Source organism: Varroa jacobsoni, unplaced genomic scaffold, assembly GCF_002532875.2.
Source record: "Varroa jacobsoni isolate VJ856 unplaced genomic scaffold, vjacob_1.0 scaffold_12, whole genome shotgun sequence".
Classification (NCBI taxonomy): Eukaryota; Metazoa; Arthropoda; class Arachnida; order Mesostigmata; family Varroidae; genus Varroa; species Varroa jacobsoni.
In genome coordinates, this window is record NW_019212914.1 from 135,452 (window position 1) to 148,169 (window position 12,718).

The window sequence follows — 12,718 nt, forward strand, 5'->3', positions numbered from 1 at the left end:
GTACTAGCCCCGGCTGCGGAAAGAATCTTAGTTTAAAGATGTCTTTTAAAGGTACGTTTGGAACTGGCATGATAACCAACACCCGAAAAATAGCAAATCTTAACTCCATTTTATTTAAAAAAAAAAAAACAGACTACATTTACTGGCCTAAACTATATGGTGCACTAGAGATACAGGAAAAGAAAGCTACACTACAACTAATTAATAAACCTGCGTTCGCACAAAGACATCTTGCGTAGTACGTGGCATTTGCAATTTCAATCTAGGTTTATCGAAGGGACCGAATTAAGTAGGTAAACACCTTTGTTTCTTCTGTACAAATCCCTTACATTCACTTTGAGAGTCTTTAATATACAAATTATTGATGTCTTGGTATAGTTTTTCAAGATCAATGATCTATGACAATGAGACTAGCACCGTGTTGTTTAAGATCTTCAGGGTTTGATTGCTTAGAATGATCATGGCGGAATTTATCAAGGATATGGCAGTTTCGCTGAACTTGAATCCAATAGCGATATGCGAGTGATGTTAGATAATCTTCAATAAACAAATAATATAGTATTTATATTGACTAACATTGTTTATACGTGGTCGGAACAACCATACTATCGTAAGACCTGACGCGGTATTATGACATGTATTACTAGATAATACAGGCAGTTGGTAGCTATAATCTAATAGGTTACTTGTGTAAATATCAAACTTTTTATAAGGACAATCTCTGCTGGGGAGCTCGCCGTTGTTGAGAACTAGACGGAGCTATTAAGCTGGATTCGATGCTTGCGCTTCTCCAGATAATCCGGTTACCGGCAACGGTTTGTTTCGCCGTTCCCAGTTGGCCCACATTTCGTATTGCTCGCTAACTTCGCCTTTATACTCTCAGTAGTATCGCTATACCGGGACCTGAACCCGCACGCCAATGTACTGTACTAGATTACCGAGCGATTGGCCATCACTTCTCATACGCAGCTCCGATTGCGTGCTGCAGTTGGGATTTGCAATGGCAACGCTCAGACGCTGTCTGTAAATGAGAGCAACAACATCAACCAGAAGTCCAGAATCGTTCCCCTTACGGCATGGCAGCCCACGTGCAAGTCCTGCTGACGAAGCCACGGTAAGTGCTTGTACTTATACTGACTGTCAGGCGAGGCACGGCGAACGAGCGCAAATGGAAGAAGATCGTTGGTGCTGCTGCTGCTGCAGCTGTATACGTTGTGATGGCAATAGCAAGCAGTTCGTAGCAGCTCGTAGATGGCAGGCCGTAACAACCGTAGGGAGTAATAGCGAAGACGGATCAGAGTGAACATCACTGGAGACGCCGGCACCGGAATAGCAGCTGTGTTGGCAGCAACGAAGAAGACATACTAGTGTTATGCGCGAAGGACGTACAACTCGCTCACCGTCGCTGATGTTGGTGATTGCAGCTAATTTGACGACACTCTACTATGATGGTATGACAGGATACGCTTGGTAACGCCATTGGAGCTGCGACGGTGTCGTTTCACTTAGTCTAAACTTTCCATCGTGAAAAGGCTGGTGGTTCTGTCAGACAGGATTTACAGCAACGCAGAGGCCTGGCCGCAGTGGACATCGTCCTGCGCAAAGCGTTGTGCAGTAGGATTATTATTATTTTTTTTTTTTGCTGTTAAAATTTGCTTAGGACGATGTGGTTTTTGGCCACATTCTTTATAGGCCTGGCTCTACAGGCTGAGGCTAAAATTAAGCCGACAACGGAGTGCAACGAGGATAGTATTAAGGTATCGGTAGATACGTCTGCTGTTGATTTTAAAATCAAGAACATGTATTTCGAGAATCTCAAAGGATTTCCGATGTGTAAACCGATCATTGAGGACAACGTGGTGAAGTTTGAGGTCAACCTAAAAGATGAATTTCGATGTGGCGTCAGCCGAATGACCAATCAAATGACGGGAGAAAAGACTTACTTTCAACGATTAATCGTCGAACCCGAAAGTGGCCAAGATAAGAACGAAATAGTGCTTATTCAATGTCATATAGGAGACAAAATAAGTAGGTCGAGGAGACAGGTCCTTCCCAATTGGCCAGATATCGTCGAGCCGGACTACATCAACATTACCGAATACATTGAGGCCCAAGCCCCGATCCCTAATTTGGATTTGGGTATCAAACAGAACGGGCGTATGTTGGATACAACATACAATGTGCAGCCAGGGACACCCCTCGAAATGGTCATCTTCCTTGACCCCGTAAGTAAATCCACCTATGGAATTCTCGCTAGTTTTCTTAAGGTATCGGATAGTGCCGGCAAGCAGGAAGAGCTGATCATCACGAATGGCTGTTCAATCGATCCCTACATCTTTTCCAACTTTGTCACGCCCGATAATGGTGATTCGCTAAGTGCCACATTTAAAGCTTTCAAGTTCCCTGACTCGAATTACGTTATGTTCTCAGGGACCGTATCAATCTGTATCAATGCATGCAAAGGCGTCCCTTGCGGAAACGATCAGTTAGGGTATGGCCGAAGGCGAAGGAGGGAGATCGTTCATGAACGCGATCTAAACGCGATTTACAGTGTTGATATGACGACTATGCTTAAGGTGCAGTTCAGTGATGACCTATTCACTCTGCAGAAAGGAGCCGTTAGTGCCGACTTTGATAACGCTAGCTTGCCCGCGCGCAGCATGAATCATGTTGAAGGTGTGGACATTTTCGCAGAAGAATATCTAACTCAAGCCTCTAGCAATACTCCGCTTGTTTCAATATGGCTAGTATTAGCCCTGACCCTTACTAGCATCATCGAACGGACCCACTAGTTCAGTCGACTTCGTGATCGTTACTGAATACAGGGAGAGAGCAATTAGAATAGCCCGAGTCACACCCTTGTTCTCGACGATAATTAATAAGTTTCAAATTATCAGAACGGAACTTTCTCTATCTCAAAACTATGTTCAACAGTGAGCAGTTGCAACTGAATGATGAGAAAATTTTAGAGCACACAGATAAATTTGTAATACCTACCCCAGAGAATGACCTCGTGCATATCCGGGTGATATTACCATCGCCCAACGGCCCACAGAAGGCCGTGGCCTAGCACGGAACTGCTCTTGTGAGCTAAGTTGTCACGGGTTCCAGGATTTGACGGCTATGGACAAATCGGTTTCAGGTTAGGGTGCCGTCTACGGTGGCACGCGTTTACGTACCTAGAGATATACGGTCATACACGTACACAAATTATGTAGTGGGTAATTCAGTATGCTCACGCAGATGTACTATACGTACGATATATAAGTATCTTAATTATAATTTATCACAATGGCTTCGGCTACACTCAATAAACTACTGTAGATATGGTGCTAAATACACAAACGAATTGTCTTTGGCTTACCTTATTGATAAATAAATATGTATGAAATGTATATCTCTCACTTATTATACAGTTCTTGTGTGCATTGCGACAGACACTCGTAATACAGCTCGGCCATTGTTTTCTCTGACGGAAGTTTACTAAAACTTATATCATTATCGTTTAATAATTCTTAAAATAGGACTGATAAATTTCTGGATTAAGTCAACTGTTAAGTCAGGCCTCGCAGGGCGGCGTAACGTTTGCGTATGATTACGCGAAATAGGGTTCTCAATTTCAAAAAATATCGTTTATAATGGTAGTCATATCTACGATTTTCCATCTGTCACGGATATTAACTTGCACGAAGATATCCAGATGAGTGAAAAAAAACGTCGTAACATACCTCATAACTGTTAGATAATAATTAGATCTCTTTTCGATTCAACAGCTCATAAGTTCTTCTCTCTATTCTTCCCAGTTTTCAGTTACGGAATTAGATTATCTCACATCTATCACGATGAATAAAGCGATACATCCTGAAGGCCAAATGTTGACGCCTGTATCTTACTATAGATATAAAAGTGACACGGTCCCATTTTTTGTCGTGTTAGAGACAATTGAGAATAATTTCGCTAGGTGGTCTTTATATTGTATCCAGTAAAAGAGGTGATGCTTGAAGGTCAGCGACTTGCAAAATCTTGCCGGCTACTATTGCGGTATCCTCCTGCACGCATAGGAACAAACGAGAAATGACTTATATCAATCACTACGATGACCTGATTACGTGTTTTCGGTAAGTGTATCAATAATGATTTAACGGCTACCTTAGCATTTGACTTGCTATAATTTGTTTGAGTGGCCTGCTTCGTGCAGCAGTCAAGTGCGTATTGACGGCTGCATACGCTTTTAAGCTGCCATTGCTTATTTTTATTTTAGAATATACGCTACATATGTATGGAGCTATCAGGCGACGTTCCGATTTCGGCAAACCAGCCAGCGGCGAAAAATCTGATCTTAATATGGACCGAACAGCCGCCAGCAAAAACCATCGCTGCTATTGCTGATTGGCAATGACGAGCATAAGTAGTCGTTGTTTTAATGGAGACCCTATCTTTGTGTAGCTGCTGGGCCCGTTTGTGCCGCTGTAGTGATCAAGCAGCGTCGCAGGCCGACGATGTAGTAACTACAACAGAGGCAGTAACCAGCGTCGGTCGGCTGCCGAGTGCGTAGGCCATCCGATTTCTCGACACTTAACGGCAGCTGTACAGCATAGCCCGCCTCTGTGCCTCCGCTTCGATCTGTCGTTTGTGTTGCGTGGTGCGCGACGCACGGACATTCGTACATGGTGGGCCGTTTCGTTCGTTTTATATGTACGTGCGCATGTTCGAACTTTGCCGTGCACTTTCGCGACATCAAAAACGACCTTCTCGTTTCCCTTCGCGCGGAACCGCTGCATATCGGGCGGACATGTCAATCTGTCTGTTCTTCATGCACGTCCGTTCGCTCATAGCAAGCATGTTCCAAGAGACAATTTCCACGCTTAATCATCAACTCCACCAGTTTTAACCTAACATTTTAGCAACAATACATTGCGAGACTTGTCTTGGACGGCGCTATTAGAATAGGAAAGGAGATCAAAGCAATATATAGCAGGCCATGCAGAGTACAGTCGAAGACGCTTGGGGAGCCGGTGCGCAAAACGTTTCTATGGAAATTTGCACATACAAAAAGGTTGACGAAAAGTTCAGCTAATTTTTAGATTCAACTTCTATATGTTGAAAACAGAATCTCTCGCATTCGTTTACTAATAGTTATCATACTGAGGGCAATTTATTTAGAAATTAATTAGCTGCACCTCCAATCATCGTAACATCAGTATAGGCAACAATAGTTTTATACGCAACCCACTACATCAATAAAGCTCGAAACAGTGTAGTGTCTTCATGACATCATTCACACATCAAAAAAAAGTCCAAAAAAGGGGTTTAGCTTCGTTATTTGAGGGGGTATCGTCGCGATCGCAGATCGCGACGATACCCCCTCAAAACAGCCGAGGTCGCTTTCTCGATCGAAATCGCTGCGATGCCCAGCTAGTGGGGCGCTTGAAAAGGCGAAAAATTACTCATTATTCGACGAGACTTTGTTGCAGCTACCACAAGTAGCATCGATGTTCTATGACGCCTGAAACTACTGTCACCGCCAGCTCCATTCCACATGTTCGCAACCGCTGCCGAAGCGCCTCGAAGGGTCTCTTTGCCAAAGCAACGAATTTGATACTCGCTTGTTCATTGTGCAAAACCAGTGGCCGCAAGTCGCTGTAGCAATGTCACAGGGGACGCCCACTACCGCTGGCGGCGTCGTGCACGTCGCTATGCAGAGCCGTTGGGACGAACTGCTAACATGTACCGTTCCTGAAACTGTGCTAATTCGGCGATACGAGCCGGCGCTGTTCGAGCACTTACAATCACTAGCCAGCATCCCTGGTACTTCCAGGAAGTGTTAAGTTTAAACACGGATCTACCGTGTACGCAGTGGAGTCGATGAGAGTCGCCGACGAACGATCTGTCGCATTTTTTTCTGCTTACTTATCAGCCAGAAACGAAGTGTGGAAGAATATCCAGCTGCTGATAAAAAGTAAGAAAAAGAACCAGTTTGTTTTTTGTAGCTGAAGAACGTCGGGTCGTCGCTGAATGATAACTGGGCCTATGGCAGTGAATCTACAACTAGCGCACACTTTGCTGTTCAAAGTGATTTACTTAAGCCATTAGTTCTGCAAACGCCGAACTGCGTAAAACGTTGAAAGGTGTGCATCCACAATGCATTACCTAAAAAAATATACAGAAAATTAGCCGACTGGGCTTGGCTTCATTTGAATCTAGGTACGCCAAGGTGAGGGACTGTCCTTTACTTCGTATATCATACTTTGCACATCAATACCGTTAGCATTGAAACCGTTTTCCTCCTACTTTGTCTTTTGAATCATTTTCTAAATGGTCTGGTACTTTTTAAACCACCCTGTGTATAAAAGTCGATCAACCTGTTAATCTAAATGTCGTTTTCATTCAAATAGCGTAAAGCATTATAGCCGAATTGGCTCCTTTACTTCGGAGCATTGGGCCGTTTAAGCTTTAACGGTGTAGAATCACAATCTCTAGAGACAACGCAACAGACGGTCGAGCCGAACCTATTATCATCTCTACATTTTTCACGAACCTTCGAACGCGCAGCTGTGGTTTCAGTAGAGGTCGACGGCCTACGCGAGGCGTCTTCGATTATGAGAGGAACAGGGCTAAAAACAGAAGACGAAGCGAATCTTGATGACGTCCGGGAGCGCAACACTTCGAACGACTGGATCGTTCTAGCAGTCGACCAGGACCAGCGGCCTCTGCCCTCAGCGTGAGGTGAGAAGGGTGCTGAGATCCGCATTCCTCTGAGCTTGCCGGTAGCTTCGCAAGGACTCACTAACCAATCTTCGGTATCTCCGAAACTAGTCAGGGCTTACGAGGTCTGTCGAACAAGCAGCTAGCAATAGCTGTTATGCACACCGAAGCGTTACATGCTTCTGCCATGGGCTTTGCCGGGGTAGAGTGCGTGAAAGTATGTGCACGTCTGTCGCACAGATACCTCCTTGAGAAAAGCCGACTGCCCTCAAGCGCTAAAGTTCATCTTGTACTCGAAATTATTTTATTACCAAGAAAACGGACGCTCCCTCTGCTCTCTCATTTGGTTTAGAGTACGCAACATTTCTGTCAACAGTCAATAGATAGAAACAAATATTTAGTTTAGACAGCCGTAGTCTAAATGTTATCTGTATTGCACTCTAAAAAAAATAACTAGTATCCTAAGGATATAATATCATCTACAAATAATTCATCGTTATAATTAATGAGTAGCTTTAGTCCGATTAACTAATCTGTTGCAGTGTTCAGGCAAGCCAAAAGCCATTGACACAATTTATGCTAATTTTAGTTCTTCCGTATTAATTATAGTGTTCTATTTGGTCCGTGCCCAACGCAAGGCATGTCCAACTGGGTTTGCGCGGCTGCTGCGCAAACTCATTAAGTTTCTTACACACAACAGACGCTATCTCATTGCATGATCTACCCGGAGGCTAACCTACATGGTAAACGAAAAGAAAGAAAGATAGATCTACATTCAATAGGATATAATTCACGATAGATACTCAAAATGATTCAAAGCGAGTGTTTATAATAATTGTAGTGACCCGGTATTATAAATTAAATACCATTACCTAGCTTCGATTGATTAAATATTCCATGATGCGTTTGTCTCATACGTAAAATTTAATTTAAAAAATCAGAGCGCTAAATATCATTTGTCAAGCGCCTATTTTCATCATAGCTGCCCATTACTGCGTAATTGTCAATCATGTGAGTTATTTACGTCAGAAGCCTTGACGTAAATGTCGTTATGAATAGAGCGAAAAGTCAGCGGCAACCTGCATCTTTAAGAATGGACGTCCCTGCTTGGATGTGAGTGCGTCATAGACATAGCCTTTGAGGAAAAATTATTGTAAGAATACGGGAGATTGACAACGCTCACGTCACAGTTTTCAACACTCACCGGGGTAAATATTTCTGGGCAGCATTGGAAATAGCTAGATGTCTCGTACGGCAGACAGTGTAAACCCCTGCCAATATTTAGGTTACTGCTAGTGAATGATCATGCAACATTAAAGACTGTCAGATCGTTTCTCCTAGTAAGATATAACCCTAATGAGACGCCTGGTGCTTCCTCGCACCTAAATATTTCTTGCTTCTCTATTTACATCGAGCTTGGCTAAAAATTAAATCATAATTATACCGAGACAATGAAATCGTGTCACAGACAGGTAATAGCCCCGCATAGCTTTATACCGAAACGTTTGTTTATTTATTTCAAATATCTTCTTTAAACTTACCTAGAGAAAATCTCCCATAATTATAACTGTTGGGAGCTTCTGTGCAGCGGCATCAATGTGGATCAAGTTCCACAAGTAAAGCAAGTACTCTTTACATTTCTAAGCACCTGTATCGTGCGGGTATTATGAGTCTGTATGGTAAAGATGAATTCGGGCCTTGTGCGTGCGAGGGGGCGACTGTCTCGCAGTTTCAAAAGACTCCTCGTGATAATGCTCGTCTCGCTTGCTGGACTTTGTACACAATTTTTTTTGCTTTAGACGTTCAGATTTAGTACCGTAGCAACCTGTCTGCAAACATAAGGATAATAGCCTTAGGATGTTTAACTTTATTTAAACCTGGCGGTTGCTGGAGCTCGCTGACACTTCGTTCCATTTAATGCTTGCGCTATGGACCGTACCGTGAAGTGCTTCGTGCATGAGTTTCTTTGAGGTGGACATGCGCAAGGCTGTTCAGGGGCACCGAAAGCCATACGCCCAGTCAGTCACCTGTAGTTCTGTACTCAAATCACCAGCTCAATGCTGGTACTAGGTTAATCACATTCGAACAAGAACAAAAACAACGGGTTGTAATAAGCCTACTAATCCTACGGGCACGTTTTGGTTTAGGTTCAAATCCGAGACCTGATTTCGTGATGGCTGGAGGCCAGCCGTAACGGTGATGCCGGACGTAATACTCGAGACATAAAGGAAGTTGTAATAAGATTATGTCATATTCAAACCTATGAGACAAAACGCGGTGGGAACTTTTTGTGGTGATATTGAAAGCATAAAATTCTATTCGAACTATTAAATTAACAAGCAGCAAGCTGTCCCCTCCAACTGTTATTTTTTTGAAAGCACTGCTTAAGTTTTATTTATTTAAAAACACTGATCGGTAAGTATTATTATATTGTATTTAATAGATGTAGAAGCCAAGGCGGTCCGTATACTTTTTTGTTTGTAACTTTAAACTTCGAAATACACGATTCAAATAAAAAAATGCACTTTATATAGTAACAATGTCACAAATATAGTACTAACACTGTGGTACGCTATGAGCATAGCCTTAATCAGCAAGCCTCTAAACTGTAAGATGTTGAGATCTATAAATAGAGTGTAATTAAGCTTTATGGACCCGTTTAGATAATATGGCAAAAAAATTGAAGTATGACCGTATGCGGAATATAGCTTATCGCACGTTTCTGATTTGAGGTCCCTTGATTCAAACTGGCTTATACGCTCGATATATAAGTTATAGATTATTCAATAAATAATATATAAGCACCGGCTGGGTGACTGACTTTAGGTAAGTTCATGCGACCCAAACCACCCATCTTTACTGCTCTCCCGCGCATCCGTTGGCTACAATGCTGAACCTCTTAAATTTAATTAAATGTTTAAACTTGAGAAATCTTTAAATGTACATTGCGTAATATAATCGAAAAAAGCTATCTCTAGCGAACATAACATTAAGGACAATCAGAATTTTATCACAACAGTCGTACCCCGATATGTTTTTCTTGATTGTATTTTATTTTAAGGACAAGTCTGGGGTTATTAAAAAGAGAAGAAGGATTAATTGCATGCTTCTTTCTAATGCGTAAAATGCCTTATGCTGTAACTGTCATTGCCATAATTCTACTAACGATCCCGAATCGGCAAGATGCTTCAAACCGAATAGAAAAAGAAACGGAATGAGGTAAATAAGCGACTCTTATTGAAGGCTAACTCATTGTTTTTACCAATGCGTCGAAGTAACGAAACAGTCACCTCAACGTTAGCAGCAGGTCGGCTGCAAGGAACCGCTTGACAGGAATGCGAATATATTTGCCCATTTCCGTTACGTAATTTTCTCGCCCTTAGTACTAACCTTCGTGAAGAATCCCACTCTCAGTTAGGTCTATCTCGTTTAGACGAGTATTCGCCTTATAGAGACAATGAAAGCAACTATTTTAGCCACTAGTGCGCCTGAATAGATTGAAAGTAAGTCAACTAAGAAAGAAATCACACGGTACGAAAGCTGACGAAATGAAGACTGGTGAAGCAATCCTCATACGGTTATCTAGGACCGTTTAACTGTTAGTGAAATACAGGGACCTTTTAATCGTAGGTGCTACGCAGCAGGGTTAAAAATGATTTAACTGAATGTTACTTTTCGAAAAAAAAATCGTATGGTGTGGTTAATTATATTTCCGCGACTAAAATAATTGAAAATAAGGATGAGCGAGGAACTAACACAGTGCAGTTGCTAAATCTCACTTTGACATTACATATACTCATAGAATTCGATATATTTTTTTTTCTATAATATTGTGTTTCCATGACTCCTTTAATTACATAGTTACTGTTTCCGTTAATCATAATTTCACTGACATAGCGATATATATTTGAAAATTCAATGTTTATTTTTCAAATCTGGCTCTTTGCAAAGGCTACCGGGACATCGTATATAGAGCGACCAGAACATGCTAGGTGTAATTTCAGTGTAACACTGTGTTTAGGCTAGTTAGTATTCTTTTCCAAGAGCTGCAACGCTTAGTCGTACACATTTCACTCTACCTTTATAACCCTAAAACTAATCTATTTTTTCATTTTCTCGTTCAATATTTCATGTTGGTTGGCCTTTGGCGCAGCACGAGTTCTAGCAACGAAAGCAATGTTTGCCACGGCCCACTTTCGTCACTTAACCTGAGGTCGGCGTTTCGGGCAACGCACCGCAAAACGCATGTTGAAATGACTGTCGAACATAATTTCATAAAAGTGGTCGTCTTGCCTTGACAGGGTCGGCAGGACCTAGTCAGTTTTCTCAGCCATACCGTCAGGCCCAACTGCGAAGTTGGAACTGGAAATAAGAATATGTCGCCGTACGCTGAGCTCCAGCCACGAAATCCTCGTTGCATATAGTATAATAGTAATAGTACTGTTCAAAGTCGAACCCTGAGCGGCAGCCTACAAGCATCGTCCTAACATCAGTTCAAGTAAACGGTTCTACAACAATTATTGAATTAAATCATAAAAACGTCCATTTACTTCGTGTTTTCGATGGGGATTGCATCGAATCGCACCCGTACATGCTAAGAGTCTATGCGGTTTATGTATGCGTCTAGTGTAGATCATAAATTTGCAGCTTTTTTGTTATTCTTATAGCAGTAATTTGTAAAATTTGCCACTTCTCCATTCTCAAGCGGCTAGCGTCAAAGGCTGCATGGCCAAAGCATCAGGTTATCGATTACTCCAAGGGCGAGCAATAGTAGAAGCTAGCACACGAGTTATAGTTGCTGCTGTTGTTATAGACGTCCATTCTTTTTGCGATCAGGACTGGCTCTTGAGTCTTCAAGAACGATTGCCAGGTCTTCCTTCGAAGTGCTCGAGACTGTCGCGGACTCAGCGGGCGGATCCGACTCTGCCGTGATAAATGAGCCTCTTTACCGCGAAATCTTCTTCAGTCAGCCTGCTGCTACTGCTTTTTTGATGCGCGTCTTCAACTTTGGTTAAGATGGTTCCAATCTCAGCCCGCACGACTGGCTCGTGCTCAGTAAGCTTCAAACTAGCGAAAGAACGTAACTCTCTCCGTGGCCTCCTTAGAAACGAAGGGCCAGCGCCTGCATAAGATTAAGCTTGCCCCTTGGGGTCTGTAGTCCGAATACTAGTGTTCAATAGGATGAGATGTAGGGAGAAATAAAGGAGAACGAGTCTCGAAGCGTCTGTTCACCTCTGAAGTTGCCAGTGTAGGAGAGGAACGGCCCAGTCTGCTCGATATGATCTAGCGAAGTTTACGAACTCTTGCACATGATATACATTTGTGAATCGCTGGTCAACTGGCGAAAAAGATAGATCAGGACACAGATAGCTTGAGAGAATTCAACGAACGCAAGCTGCTAAACACACAAGTATACTGTTGGCGAGAAAGCGACGCAGACCGGCGTACGTTTCGCGCAAGAAGCGCAGGTGACTGACACGAGGAGGCCGTCCTCGAGAAGACTTGAGCACCAGTTAGTTAAAGAAAACAAAGAAAAAGAAGTGGATAATGTGGAGTATCCCAACTCAGAACAGGGATCTCAAAGCATTTATCTACTTCTCGTCTCATCGTGTAGTCTGCCAGTTTTATTTCACCCTCGAATTCAACTAACAACAGAACAGATTCGTTCTGGCGAATGTGTCCAGTGACATAAATATAAGCTTGGTTAGTAGATGGTTTTTAGGTTTATTTTGTATTCATTTCTATGTAGTAGTTCAGCATATTCGACATCGATGCTGCAGTGTTAACTGTCTATCTTCGAATACGCTTTATTTTTTTTGTATTGATATATTTTTTTGTCAAAAATACATACGTTGTACATAAGCACTCAGTATTCGTACTGATTTCCAGCTCACATAGCCACGCAGTCAAGTTTGTTGCTCTGCCATAACCCATACTGCACAATTAAACAAAGAAAATAAAAACAATCATTCTTCGCTAATTAAGCTCATCAATTAATCTATATGGGATCATT

At 42.3% G+C, this 12,718-nt stretch overlaps 1 protein-coding gene across 1 annotated transcript; it reads left to right on the forward strand.

The window, feature by feature from the left end:
* The first annotated feature begins 1,208 nt into the window (after positions 1-1,208).
* LOC111267567 (uncharacterized) lies at positions 1,209-3,404 on the forward strand. Its single transcript, XM_022845891.2, has one exon. It carries the CDS (start codon positions 1,665-1,667, stop codon positions 2,790-2,792), a length of 1,128 nt encoding a protein of 375 aa, XP_022701626.1. The 5' UTR covers positions 1,209-1,664; the 3' UTR covers positions 2,793-3,404.
* The last annotated feature ends 9,314 nt before the right edge of the window (positions 3,405-12,718 follow it).

Excerpts from the sequence above, each read along its gene's own strand:
- LOC111267567 (XM_022845891.2), top strand. The coding sequence starts at position 1,665 with ATGTGGTTTTTGGCCACATTCTTTATAGGCCTGGCTCTACAGGCTGAG.